This window comes from Colletotrichum spaethianum (assembly GCF_022836535.1).
Source record: "Colletotrichum spaethianum MAFF 239500 DNA, contig75, whole genome shotgun sequence".
Taxonomy (NCBI): Eukaryota; Fungi; Ascomycota; class Sordariomycetes; order Glomerellales; family Glomerellaceae; genus Colletotrichum; species Colletotrichum spaethianum.
The window spans coordinates 6,341-19,596 of record NW_026054845.1 but is presented as its reverse complement, the minus strand read 5'-3'; the positions used below and the strand labels follow the sequence as shown (position 1 = coordinate 19,596).

Below are 13,256 nucleotides of genomic sequence, written 5' to 3'. Positions count from 1 at the left end.
TTGGAAGCATTCTTCACCCAACAATGGGAGTCGATACCCATAGCAACAGGTGATTGGTGAATTTTTGGAGAAGACAGACTTATCGCTTGCCTTGTAGAGGCTACAGTGATTTGTTGGGGTTGTCCAGAGTGGTACTATATCGAAGCTAGAACTGTTGATATGGCGATTGTCGGGACACCGTTCTTTCCGTGGCTTCGGCTGCGTGAGATTTTTGGTGCAATCAGATGCTCGCTTCCAGTCGAGAATCAAATTATAAAATCAAAGTTCGATCATCTAATGATTGAAATACGTCGCGTGTCTTGTCGTTTGAGGGTTGGACTTACAGAGGGAGGGTGTTGGGAGCCGCCACACTTACTCCATTCGCCGTTCAGGAAACAGACGGCTGGGCACTTGTATGGATGAGAAACCGCGGGGCCATGCAGACAACTATCAGAAACAGAAGAACTCTAGAAGGTCACTTGAAGACATGGATAAACGACCAATGCAAAAATGATCATCGGCTGCAACAACTGGGGTACCAGTAGCGACAACCAGGTTGTTGCATGCGACACCAAGAATGTCGCACATTAATGAGAAACCGCTACTGCCGCCCAGCCGCTCACCAACCCCAGACGAGCAAATTACTCTCACTAACACATCGACCACGATGAGCCATTCGGTCTCCCGACAAAGGCGGTACTACGACGTGATGGAACCATACCTTCAGCATTAAGATGAAGTAGGGGGCAGGGAGTACCTGCACAAGATCCTCCAACATGGAGTCAAGAGATCGCCTAGACCACGGCACCGGGTTGGCCTTGCACTAGTCCATTTCCAAAGGAGACGGCGCCGCGTGTGCAAATGCTGATGTGATGCTGGTGCATTTCTGACAGTGCAGCAAACGCAAGATCCAGGCCTCACCCCGCTCTTGGCCGCTTCGCAACACTGCAGGTTTCAGATGCCGCGCCTGTTTTGGCAACTGGTTGGTTCGAATGTTGTTTTTGTCCCAGCCGACGAGTCAGCCGGAATCAACTCACCTGCCTCCGGGTAGCTGCCCTGCGCAACCACGCCGACTTGAACTTCCTTAATGTCTGGGACGCGTTGAGCGACGAAAGGTGTTCGGGCGCTTAACGATCCTGCGTCCGCGTGGCGTGAAGACGCCGTTGTAGTCTTGCTGTCCAAAGTGGCGTACGAATCCGATGCGATCCACTGAGAGCATCCGACGGCGGAACTCCCTCGGGGAATCACTGCTGCACTACGCTACAACCGGCGGACGAGAAAACAAAATGGAGTTCCTACTAAGCTTTAGCCTAATCATGTACCTAAAATTCCAAGTTCGGCAAGATTGTCGCCCTTTGGAATGGCAGCGGCTAGAAACACCTCGGTGTGCGGCCTAGTGCTTACCGAGCTACCGAGGGAAACAGCTGATTCATAGTCATGCGCCTGTCCCTCCCGGTGTTCACCACTCGCCCGCATCAATATTGACAGGAGAGAGTAGATTTGGCAGTAGTCCCAGGTCACATGGAACTAAGAAGCTGTGACTGTTCAAGCGCGCGAGCCATCTAAGAACAACAGGGCCCCTGAGTTAATCAGCACAACTCTCTAGTGAAGTTATAGTTGCCGACCACCCAGAGTAGTGTGCGAGTGCGCTGCTTTCAACTCTTGACTACGTCCCATTGGAGCGCGTCGCGGCACAGGGGGATTTCCCACCGGGCTCGTTGTATCAAGACCCGATATTCGACCCTAGACCCCGGGTCCTTGGAGAAGGCGGGTGACACTCTGGGGTTTTGTGGGACGTTGTGGCCAATGCGGGGGGCGGGGTTAGCTTCGTTGGGGGGGAGAGCCGTGTCCAGATTGCACTTGTGGGATTCGTATCCCAGTTGACCCGTCCGTATTGGCTGCACAGGCCGAAAGAGCCTGGATAAGCGAGGAACTGCATTTAGCCAAGTAAGACAAGACTTTAATAACAGGCCGCCCATTACCAGCTCCATTTTCTCTCTGTTCCCCTTTGCTTCATCCTCATACACACGGCCAACACCACTGATCTTTGAGGTCAACACCATGAGCAACCCAATCGACTCCAAGTCGCCCGGCGGCGACCCCGCAAAGGTTGAGGCGTATGCCGCCAACGTCGACCATGTTGCCGACCTCGACGAGAAGGCGACGGCCGCGGCATACAAGGCCGATGCCATCGAGGCGGAGCAGGCAGAGTATGACATGGGAGTGCTGGAGGCCGTCAAGCTCTATCCCATGGCCTCCCTCTGGGCTTTTATCATGTCCACGACAATTGTAAGCTACAGGACCTTCATCCACCAACCCACTCCCTTCGAGGAGTTGCAGCTGACAACCACTATTAGATTATGGAGTCTTACTGTGTCTTCCTAATGGGCTCTTTCGTGGCCATGGACGAGTTCAAGGATACGTTTGGTATCATAGACAAAGACGGCAACAAATCAATCGAGGCATCGTGGCAGTCTGCGCTCCAGGTGGGTGGCCCTCTTGGTGCCATCATTGGCGTTTGCATCGCCGGTCCCATCACCAGCCGTATTGGGTATCGTTGGGCCACGATTCTTGGCCTCATGCTCTTGAACGCCTTTATCTTTGTTTTCTATTTCGCCAACTCACTCGCCGTCATGTTTGTCAGCCAGCTTCTAGAGGGCATCCCATGGGGCATCTTCATCGCCAACGCACCAGCATACTGTAGCGAGATTGTGCCCATGAGGCTGAGAGCCCCTGCAACCCAGATGTTGCAGATGTTCTGGGCCATTGGCGCCATTATTGTAGGCGGTGTTTGCTACGTGTACGAGAGTAAACACGACGCTAGTGCATACAGGTGTGTACTCCTTTCAGCCTGATGGATTTCTCCTTTAATGTTGACAACACGTAAACCAGGATTCCTATTGCGCTTCAATGGATGTTCCCCACACCCCTCGCCATCCTCCTCTTTGTGGCTCCCGAGTCACCTTGGTGGCTGGTTCGCAAGGGACGTCTTGAGCAAGCTGCAGTTTCGATTCGACGCCTTGGGCGTGCGTCGGCTACGAACGCCGATGAGACTGTCGCCATGATGCGTCGTACTATTGAGCTTGAGAAAACCGAAAAGGAGCCTAGTTATATTGAGCTGTTCAAAGGCACTGATAGATACCGCACCCTCATTGTTTGTGGTGTGTATGCGGCTCAGAACCTCACGGGTAACCTTATCGCCAACCAAGCCGTTTACTTCTTCAGGCGTGAGTTGCTGTTTTTATTTGCCATCTACTTGTGGTAAATGTTGCATCATTCGGACTAACGTATAAACAGAGGCCGGTATTGGTTCGCAGCTTGCCTTTGCCCTTGGTCTTATTACCTCCGCTCTACAAACTATCTTTGTTATGCTTTCTTGGATTCTCACGACATATCTCGGCCGACGAACCATTTACGTTTGGGGCTCGTTCATTAATGTCCTCTTTCTGATCGCGCTTGGCGTTGCAGGCTCTGTTGGCACGTCTACCTCGGCCTCTTTGGCGATGGCGTCACTGGGCCTTATCGTCTCGGTTGGTTTCACGCTTGGCCCTGCACCCGCTTCGTGGGTCATCATTGCAGAGACATCGTCTGTTCGCCTCCGCCCCCTGACGACTGGTATTGGACGTGGAGCCTACTATGTCGTGAACATCCCTTGTATCTTCCTCGCAACTTATATGCTCAACCCGACGGTATGATTGCTCCTATCCCTCCCATCCCAAATTCCTACAATAACGAGCCCGAGTTCGCTTACAATTAAATTGATAATAGGGCGTGAACCTGGGCGGCAGGTGCGGCTACGTTTGGGGTGCAACTGGCTTTTTCTGTTTCGCCGTATCGTGGCTCTACTTGCCAGAGATGAAGGGTCGGTCCTTCCGCGAGATCGATATCCTATTCAAGCGACGTGTCCCAGCTCGCCAGTGGGAGAAGACCGTTGTCGACATCAACGACGACGAGTAGACAGGCTGCGACTTGTATGCTAGAGTTCGGTTCTAGACCGAAAAGTCCACCGACTTGACTGAGGCGTAGCACATACGGGGCGGCTCCAGCTAGGGAGGGTTGAGTTAAGAAGGGAGAAAGGGGGATGAGGGTAAGGTATTGAAGTGTGTGTCAGAGTACGCGCAGGGTTCCGAGCAATGTCAACGACGGGGTTACTCTTCCTAGGAGTGACAAGGCGCATGAACTTTCCCGTGCCTGACACGTCAGAAGAGACACACATACCTTACAGATAATAAAATTACCCGACTACCAAGGCTTTGAATTTTAGTCTACAAAGGTGCCAAGCTTGCCCTGCTCGAGTTAAGCCGCGCGGTCTAAGGGCGGCAGGTAATTTCATTGCACTCAAGTATCGTATCGACATGGTCTGGCAGCCTTTGCACAAGGTAAACACAACGGAGCCTGTATATCACCAACTTCAAATTGTATCAACACGAAATGTTTCAAAGAAAGGATGACTGAAAGGCTCTTTAAGAGCATTTCGCATCTCACGTGTAGTTGAATGCAGCGCGCATTTTGAGGCTCAAACAGGAACAAAGACAAGTCGAGGGCCAGGGCACATGAGCTTGGAACGGCCACCGACATGCACCCCCTCTAGGAGGCATGTGGGACTAATGAGGAGAACATCAATCCCTCTCCAACCTTTGAACAGGAGGGGTTTACCGGATCGGCACATCATACACGCAACCTCGTTGGGTGCTCCAATTTCGCTGAATCATTAAGAAGGTTCAAGTATTCAAGTCGTTTTCTGGCTGGGTAAAGTTGCTTCCTGCGACCATGATTAACCCTGAAAAGACGCGATCACATATACAATTCGGCCGAACAGCTGTGAAACCAATTGAGATATTTCCATGCGAGTTACCCCAGATTTTCTGATGCGCCGTCTTCCGCGATGGATTACCAGTCAAAGGAACACGTCGAGCCCGCATGAATGCAGTGCTACCTCAGCCGCTCGCTATTGAAAAAAGACAAAATGGGCTCTAGTAACGGGCTTTGCTTTCCGACCATCGTATTTCATGAGGGTGAATTTTCACCACGGCACTAAGACTGTTTCCCGTTACTTGGGTTATATGCAATAAATGAATATATGCAACAAAAAACACATTTAACTCACTTGGCGGATTGGCGGATTCTGATCGGACTGGACGATCTTCTCCCTCACAAATTTTCATCGCCATTTCATATCTAACGTGCACGCGCCTTGCTATGCGCCTGAGGCCCGACGAACCCCAACTAGCATCGCACTCAAGACAACTTACAATGATCGGTGACATATAGAATATGAATGGTCAGGGGATTCTTTCCAAGGCGCACTCGGGACAGGTTTGGTGAGAGGGCCCCCGTTACGTAGAATAATGAAATGCTAACACCTTCTATAGCGATCGCTGCCGCCGGTAAGCAGTTCCTGTCTTGGGCTAGATTGCAGCCTAGTCTGCCTACATTTAATTTCACAGGCTTACTTGAACATATCTACTAGACGAAAAATTCGATGTTATGGCGATGGCGAGAAGGTAAGCTGCCGCTCGAGGCATGCCTTCCCGCCCTAAGTCACCCATGAACTAGACTAATGTGCTATAGTGCACCCCTTGTGCCATGGGGGGAGTAGCTTGCATCGTCTCAACGAAGTTGAAACGCAACAGAAAGAGGAAAAGGTGAGTTACCACCGAAAGCCAGCTTGATCCCAATATAGCCCGCTAACACTTTCCCAGCTACTATGAAAACGAAGCCATCGAAGACCGCGGTAATGGGTCTGCTCCCTCGGAAACACCGGAGCCTGCGGTTGGCGTAGTTGCGCAGGCCTCACAGTCTCCAGACCAAGGAACACTACGGCAACAACGTATTGTCTCGGAACAATCACCGCTTAGCCACTTTCTTGGCAACGACGCACACAGACCACTATCCACTTGGTCGCGCCGCACAGAAGCTCCTCCGGCTTTGAGAACAAGGCAGGGCGCAGAACCCGTGGTTGGTCACATGGGAAGGTTGGTGTCTAGCGACGATCAAGTTGCAATGTTTGCGGGATCATCAACAGGCGTCCACTTCATCAGCCAGGCCGAGCAACAATTGCAAATGCTGAGGATTCATACTGAAACATTTCCGAGCAGCGTATACAACCTCTACCTTCATAATATTTGGGGCATCTCCCCAAAGATTCCGAGTCACACCTGATTGTCACGATGGTCTCTCAACTCCCGCTCAACTCGGCGGAGATCCTTGAAGCGACCATCGACCGCTGGACACCACTTTACCCTATTGTGCATAAACACTCTACTCTCGAGGCTTTCTGTCGATTAAATGAAGATCCAGAACATGGGGATCTTAGGATGATGTACCAAGTACTTGGTTTACTTGCATTGGGAACTCTCGGGCTCTCGGGGTCTTGTGGACAGAATCACCAACACTTCTTGTGTCTTTCGGAGAAGTATTATGCAATGGCTTCTACCTTAACCAACGTTCTCCATGAAAGACCGTCTTTGCAAACCCTGCAAGGGCTGGAGATTGCTCAAATCTATCTGCAACTTTCGTCTCGCTACTCAGTAGCTTCTCAACTCGGAGGAATGGCAACAAGAATGGCACAGAACCTTGGGCTTCACCGACACTCTCAAAGGTTTAAGTTTGATCCACTAGAGACTGAGTTGCGACGTCGCGTATGGTGGTGCCAGTACTCGCTTGATACGTGGGTTGCTCCCGTCTCCTGACTTCTATCTTGATGGCAACTCACATGCCTCACAGATTTTCCAGCGCCTATCACGGCATGCCAAGGCTCATTCGAGACCAGGACGTCGATACCGATCTTCCATCACGAGTTGATCACGACCAAGTATCGCGCGAGAGAGTGGCTTTCCCCCTTCCTGGAGAGCGTACCCAAGTCGATACCGCACTGTGCATGTTCAAGCTCGCGGTCATCGTTGGTAAAGCTTTAGAAAAGCTGTACTCGACCACTCGGCGGCGCGGCGGCGTAACCAAAGTTAACCAACTGCAAGCCGAACTAACCATGTGGAAACGAATGCTACCCATAGACAAGGTAGCCGACCCTGAAGACGACGGTGTGGACCTACCCCCTATCGCATCGACAAACACATTCGAAGTGATGTTCCTCCGCGCTGCGTTCTACAATGCCACAGTCCATGTGCACCGGCCGGCCCTTGCGTTTACAACCGCGGATCCACAATTCAATGCCTCTCTGCTCGCATGCGGTCGCGCTTCTGCCGAGCTGATTAGGCTGACTGCTACAAGTGTGTTTGACTCAAACATCGATGCGCCACAACAGGGCATTGAAGCTATCGCAATTGTCCACCTCTACCCGAACGGATTACACATGCTTTGGCAGGCTGGCTTGACGTTGTTATTTGCGAGATGGAAAGGCCAACCAATCGCAAGCGACGAAGAGGACGAGGACTTGGTCAAGACTTGCGCCGAAACACTGAAACAGCTGCGAGCCGATGACGCAAGGGGGTATATCGCTCAGTGTGCTGATGTCCTCGATGTGCTCCGGAAAAAAACATTCTCTGCCAAAGATACCCAGCAACCTGTGCTCGACCAACTGCAATGGAATGTCTGGGATTGGCCCATGGCGTCGGCGTTGGAACTTGCAAACACCCTGGACGCGATGCCGTTGGATGTTCAATTCGAGCCCGGATTGGGCCTTTAAGAACAAGGGGGTTGGTTAGAATCAGAGGACCGTCATCGATGACAGTCGATCGCAGCCTTAGATAAGTGGGACTTGCAAGAAAAATTCTTCGTTTTGGGTCAAGCATGGGTTATTGTAAACTTCGTTGCCAAATTTTTTCATGTGATTTCAAGCGATGTATCTAATCAACGCATCGTAGCGAGCATTCGGAAAGACTTGTGAATCGAAAGGCAGTTCTTGTCGTCCAAATCACAGTAACACGTGAGCTCGGAGTCCTTTGGACCCACGCGGGTGAATGCCTGTGACCTGTCCCGGAGATCTGGAACCTGGATCGTGAACCCACGGTGCCCACACTCTAGGGCCGGCTACTGAGGATGGTCAAGCGTAAAAGGGGGAGGGGCTGATAAGCACAGCAGATAACTTCGATACGATCCAGTAGTACCGGTATGTAGAGATCGCTCTCTGCAAAGTCAAAGATCAGTATCTAGTCCTTGCAATCACATTCATTAGGCCAAGGCACAGTCATGAAACAATCACTCAAGTCGTCATAAGAGAGCTAAGTTTAGAAAATTGGGGCATAAATTCGTACCAGGCTGGACCTGATGTGCTGTTTATCTCGCTCGTCTAGATCTTCTGTCTATGTGTCCTCCCAAAAAAGAATCCAAACTCCGAATCAAACTCTTCGGCGGGGGGAATAAAACGCCGAATGGCGCATGTTGCAATCAACTCCTTTTTAAATGTCCTGGATGGACGACGTGCGTAATGCGTCACGCCGGCAGATGTAGAGTCTGTTCCAATGCCCTCAGGATGGAGGAATGCTCAGATGTTGCTGGTTATCCCAGCAGTGTATGTGCCGATCAAAGGGGTGCCCGAAGGGCAGATGTCGAGACATCATTTACTCCTTGTGAAGGGAGCCGGTGACGTAGTTCTCATCAAGAGCGTCAATGGTGGCGATGTCCTCCTGGGAGAGCTCAAAGTCAAAGGACTCGAAGTTGGACTTGATGCGGTGGGCAGTGAGAGATTTGGGGAGGACGATGTTGCCGCGGGCGGCGTTCCAGTTCAGCAGGATCTGAGCAGGGGTCTTGCCGTACTTCTCAGCGATCTTGCCGACGGTGGGGTCCTCGAGCTTGTTGCCGCGAGCGAGGGGAGAGTAGGCCTCGATGGCGATGCCGTGCTTGCGGCAGGTGTCGACGAGGTCCTGGCGCTGGCAGAAGGGGTGAACCTCGATCTGGTTGACGGCAGGGACGACGGAGGTCTCCTGCATCAGCTCCTCAAGGTGCTGGGAGCTGAAGTTGGAGACACCGATGGAGCGGACCTTGCCGAGGCGCTGAGCAGTCTCGAGGGCCCTCCAGGAAGCAATACGCTTCTCCTTGTTGTCGGAGGGGGAGTGAATGAGGTAGAGGTCGAAGTAGTCGAGGCCAAACTTCTCAAGGGAGTCGCAGAGAGCCTTGAAGGTGGCCTCGTAGCCGTGGTCAGCGTCCCAAAGCTTGGTGGTGACGAAGACCTCAGATCTGGGGGTGCCGGTCTTCTGGAACCACTTCTTCAAGGCGCGGCCGCAAGCCTCCTCGTTGGCGTATCTGGCGGCAGAGTCGATGTGGCGGTAGCCGGCGTCAAGAGCGGCAATGACGGCATCCTCAGTCTCCTGGCCGTTGGGGGCCTTGTAGACACCGAGGGCGATCTGAGGGATCTCGTTGCCGTCGTTGAGTCTGACGGTCAAGCGGGGAGAGTCGCAAGGAGAAGCGTATCCAGAGTCCTGGCGGGTAGGCATAACCTTCTCCATGCCAATCTCAGGCTGACGGGAAGCGAACTGGGTGGCCATTGTAAATATTTGAAGGGTTGTTGTGTAGATGTTCGAATAGAAGGATGTGTTGGGTATCAAAGCGAAGTGCTTGTTGGTTTGTTAAGGCCGTTTGGAGTGGTTGGTGTGTGAGTGATGCTTCCAAGAACAAGAGCAGATGTTGCCGACTTATCTGTTTCCTTTTATCCTTTTCGATGTCTCTCTGTATCTTCTCCTATTACCTATTTCGGACCGATGGCGTCCTCTCTTGTCGCCAGCCGCGGACCCGCCGTGGTGAATTTCCCGTATGTACTGGGTTGATGCCCCCCGTCTTGAATGGGGATCCGTTCTCCAACATGTTGCCCCATATCATGTCGAGGGTCGGTACCTCGATGGTGGTGAGTCGGTCTTCCATGTAAACCAATGTCGTTTCCGAGTCGATGCTAGCGGTTCCCAGTCGGTACTCGTCCGTTGTCTCAACGGTGCCAGGTTGATGCCCCGTTATCTCTGGGCCTTCGACCCGCTAGTGCTGGGCCCAATGACGTAGAGGTTCTCCGCCGGTGCTGGGCCGCTGCTCCGCCGGGTGATGGGTCCGATGACGTGCCGTGTCTCCGCCGATGCTGGGCCGATGGGCGACGTCCGAGTCAGGATTCTCTAATATGTATGGAAATACAGTAGCTGCTGGCTAGGTACCTGCGGCAGGCCTCAGTTCCGGCCGCCGAACACCGACCTTGGCTGCTAAACTCGACTCATGTCGCATGTATATGGCGGACTACGCGATGTATCAGACGAATTGATCACCAGAATTATTGGTCTATGAGGCTGAATTATAGGGTCCGATCGGATTGTTGAGCCTCACAAATTTTTTTTCCCGCGGCTGTGGCGAATATCGGGGTCACCTTGGCGCAAATCTTACAATGCCCATGAGAAATTTCACCAACAAGAGCAAGTCTGAAGGGCAGAAAAAATTGGAGATCGCTGCAGGAGTTCCGACTCCCAAGAGCCAAGCCTCGAGGGACTTTGTTCGGTCATTACTCCCGAAGACACAGCAGGCGCCGTTTCAGCCGCGGCAGATGGACACGAGGCATCGGAGGCACAGCATCGGCATCGATTACGGCTGAAAAAGAAAACCCAGTTTTTAACGGAGACGTTGAAAAGATGGGTACGTACAGTATCCTGGGTAAGGTATCGTGAAATGAAAAGCCGCACTAAGCGACAGACGCAATTTTTACCCATATGACGTCAAGCTGCCGACAGCATCACGGCCAAGGTGGACCAGTTCAAAACGTGGTGCAGCTCGAGCTCCATCAGAAATGGACCTCTGAAGCCTGAGAAGTTCCCGCAATCGTTCCTGTTGTGTGTGATTGAGTGGTAGTGAATGCACGGTAGAGTGCTAAAGGTGTGCTAGACGAGTTCGTCTATGACAACCCGGCATGGAAGGCGGTGTTACGAGGGATGCGCAATGCGAGTCGCGAATTTGCCATTTCACATGTACAGGCAGGGCAGTGTCTCTTGCATTGCTAGAGATCAAAGTCTGGAAAAGTTGTTCTAGCGCCCTGCCGCTGGGGCCTGTTGGAATAGACAGCATCCTTGTAGCAAGTCTTTAATTGGTCCAATGCCCTGCGAGACTCAGGAACGTGGTTTCAGGCTGCTCCCTGATGTCATTGGAGGGTCCCGATGTAGGGCGGAATGGAGGCTGATGGAGACAAGATGGGAGTTGATGGAGGCATACAGCCTGCAGGACCCCTATCGGGAGGGTTCGGAAGGGCCCGCTCTTCCTTCAGTCCGGGCAATCAGTGCCCTCAACGGGATGGGCTGCCTCCTCTGAAGGGAACTCAGGCCGTTTGCAACAGCCTGATGGCCATTGGAGGGTCGCGCGCGCCCTGCCTTATCGGCGGAAGTCCGTGTACCCGAACTTGACATGTTCGTATCAGATTGTCGGTGTCGGAGTCACTTACCGGTATGCCAACTCAGCAGAGGATGAACAGAGAGGATTGACTTTGCAGGAATCAGAGAGACCCTAAGACCCTGGGCTAAGACGGTAGGACCCATCGATCAACAGCTTAATCAATTCGGAGAGTATTTTCACATGTACGCCGGGCTGCCAGGCAGCCCAGCAAGTTTGGAGGCGCCTACTACACTACAGATACGAGCAGTAGATCGGCAAGGAGACATCCGGATTGTCTTCTGGCCCGACAAAAGAAAGCAGGTAGCCGTGCCAGAAAAGTGCCTTCCACAATCCCTGTTCAGAACATCGAGAATGTCGATGAACGCCGATGCCGACCAACCTCCCTATCTGACCTGCACCCTGAGACATGGTCCTATCAGTGACCCACGCGAGGCTCCAGTTTATCTTTTATCTCAACCAAGGTAACGAGCACTTTTTCCCAGCCTGGCGTGATTGCGGACTCAACACAGACCTTCTTACTGGACAGGATGGCCTCGTTATGTGGACTACGCTAAGACGTAGGGACCCCGTCTCACGGTGAGAGAAACGGCCGATAGGGGTATCAACTCAACGGGCAACGCAGGCTGCAGGCAGAGATGATCCTTGGTGGAGACATCTGCAAGGTGAAAAATGTCGCTCCTGAGCTTCTCGGCACGGTGCATGAAGCGGGCAGTTCAAAAATCCCATAAGCACTCGGTGTCATTGGCGGTGTGTTGGCCTTTGTAACTGGTGGATGGGGCCAAAGCTCCACCAAGTCACCATAACATTGATAATGGATTTCGCTCTGAAGCCTTGGTTGCTATGATGGTTGCCTTCATTGGATGATGATCTGAATTTCAAACCTTTTCGCTGGATGCCGAACCCTGGCGAGGCTGCACTATCAAACTTGGTTTCATGAGGGATTTCAAGTCCATGTCGTAGGTAGCGTAGAGGGCTGCGGTAAGATTACGTCTTAATGCATCGAGATCGGGCGATGAGGCCTGTTTTCTGTTTTCGTCTGAACAGGAAGGCTAGGATGAGGAACAAGAGACACCCGCGAAAGGCAGCCGAAAATAACAGCGAAACAAGGCGGTGGACTTACTTCCCGAGTAGGGCCGTCTCTATCTACTGCACATGCTAGTTGATGGCGACTGCGCCCGACGCTGTAACGAGTAGGCAGCACTACATTTCATGCAGCCATATCAAAGACGCGGCCGTCACTGCCGTAGCGCGCATCTAGATTTCCAAAGATAACCGAGAATTGCATCAATCAATGCTCGACGTGGCACGAGTCAGGAATGGCGTCAGTGAGGAAAACTCTTGTCAAAGGCCGCAGGGAAAGAGATGTCTATCACTTCGAGTGATGTTACAGCACAGAGTTCCTGTATGTTGATCTACATCATTGTCGGTCGTTCTCGGGAGCGGAGAATGCGGCAGATGAAAGGAAACCGAAAATGCCTCAGGGTCCTGGCAATTTCTTCATCAACTCGAGCCGGATAGCTCTGGAGAGTGCCAATTACGACATTATAGGAGCACTGATCGATGCGCAGCGCCGCATTCGAGTCAAGCAGAGTTATCGGAATGGCGTCAACTGCCAGGAAGCACGAAGTTCCAGGAATTTCAACCCCACATGGATGCCAAATGTCACGATAGCCTCAACCCCAGATCGGAACCACCAAAAAAAATATCGCCGTCCCCGCCAACCCCGCGAAACTGTCGATCCGAACCAGAGAAAGAAACCAGAAATGGGGTGCTGCGACTCAGGTACAATGGTCAGCATTACTAGATACCTGCTTGCAAACGCATCGCGCTCGGTTGCTGAGGTAAATCATTTCGCATCATCCAGTAAGTTGGCAAGATTGGTTTGTCCCAGGTTTCTGTCGAAATCCTGATTGATACCGCCTTTCCGCGAGATTACCAGATGGTAGACCGAGGTGAGTAGTATGCTG

The 13,256-nt window shown here is 52.2% G+C and overlaps 4 protein-coding genes across 4 annotated transcripts; 3 read left to right on the top strand and 1 right to left on the bottom strand.

Annotated features, from left to right (window-relative positions):
- Positions 1-2,040: 2,040 nt before the first annotated feature.
- Positions 2,041-3,936, top strand: ColSpa_12813 (alpha-glucosides permease MPH3; the record flags this gene model as incomplete). The annotated part of the gene is made up of 5 exons (XM_049279025.1): positions 2,041-2,268; positions 2,337-2,812; positions 2,872-3,206; positions 3,277-3,668; positions 3,748-3,936. 5 exons carry the CDS (start codon positions 2,041-2,043, stop codon positions 3,934-3,936), a joined length of 1,620 nt encoding a protein of 539 aa, XP_049134982.1.
- A 2,758-nt stretch (positions 3,937-6,694) lies between these two features.
- On the top strand, positions 6,695-7,624 carry ColSpa_12812 (transcriptional activator protein DAL81; the record flags this gene model as incomplete). Its single annotated transcript, XM_049279024.1, has 1 exon — positions 6,695-7,624. The coding sequence occupies one exon, from the start codon at positions 6,695-6,697 to the stop codon at positions 7,622-7,624; it is 930 nt and encodes a 309-aa protein (XP_049134981.1).
- Positions 7,625-8,498: 874 nt separating this feature from the next.
- ColSpa_12811 (putative oxidoreductase) lies at positions 8,499-9,422 on the bottom strand (the record flags this gene model as incomplete). The annotated part of the gene is made up of 1 exon (XM_049279023.1): positions 8,499-9,422. The coding sequence occupies one exon, from the start codon at positions 9,420-9,422 to the stop codon at positions 8,499-8,501; it is 924 nt and encodes a 307-aa protein (XP_049134980.1).
- An 875-nt stretch (positions 9,423-10,297) lies between these two features.
- ColSpa_12810 (uncharacterized protein) lies at positions 10,298-10,501 on the top strand (the record flags this gene model as incomplete). Its single annotated transcript, XM_049279022.1, has 1 exon — positions 10,298-10,501. One exon carries the CDS (start codon positions 10,298-10,300, stop codon positions 10,499-10,501), a length of 204 nt encoding a protein of 67 aa, XP_049134979.1.
- Between the last annotated feature and the right edge of the window lie 2,755 nt (positions 10,502-13,256).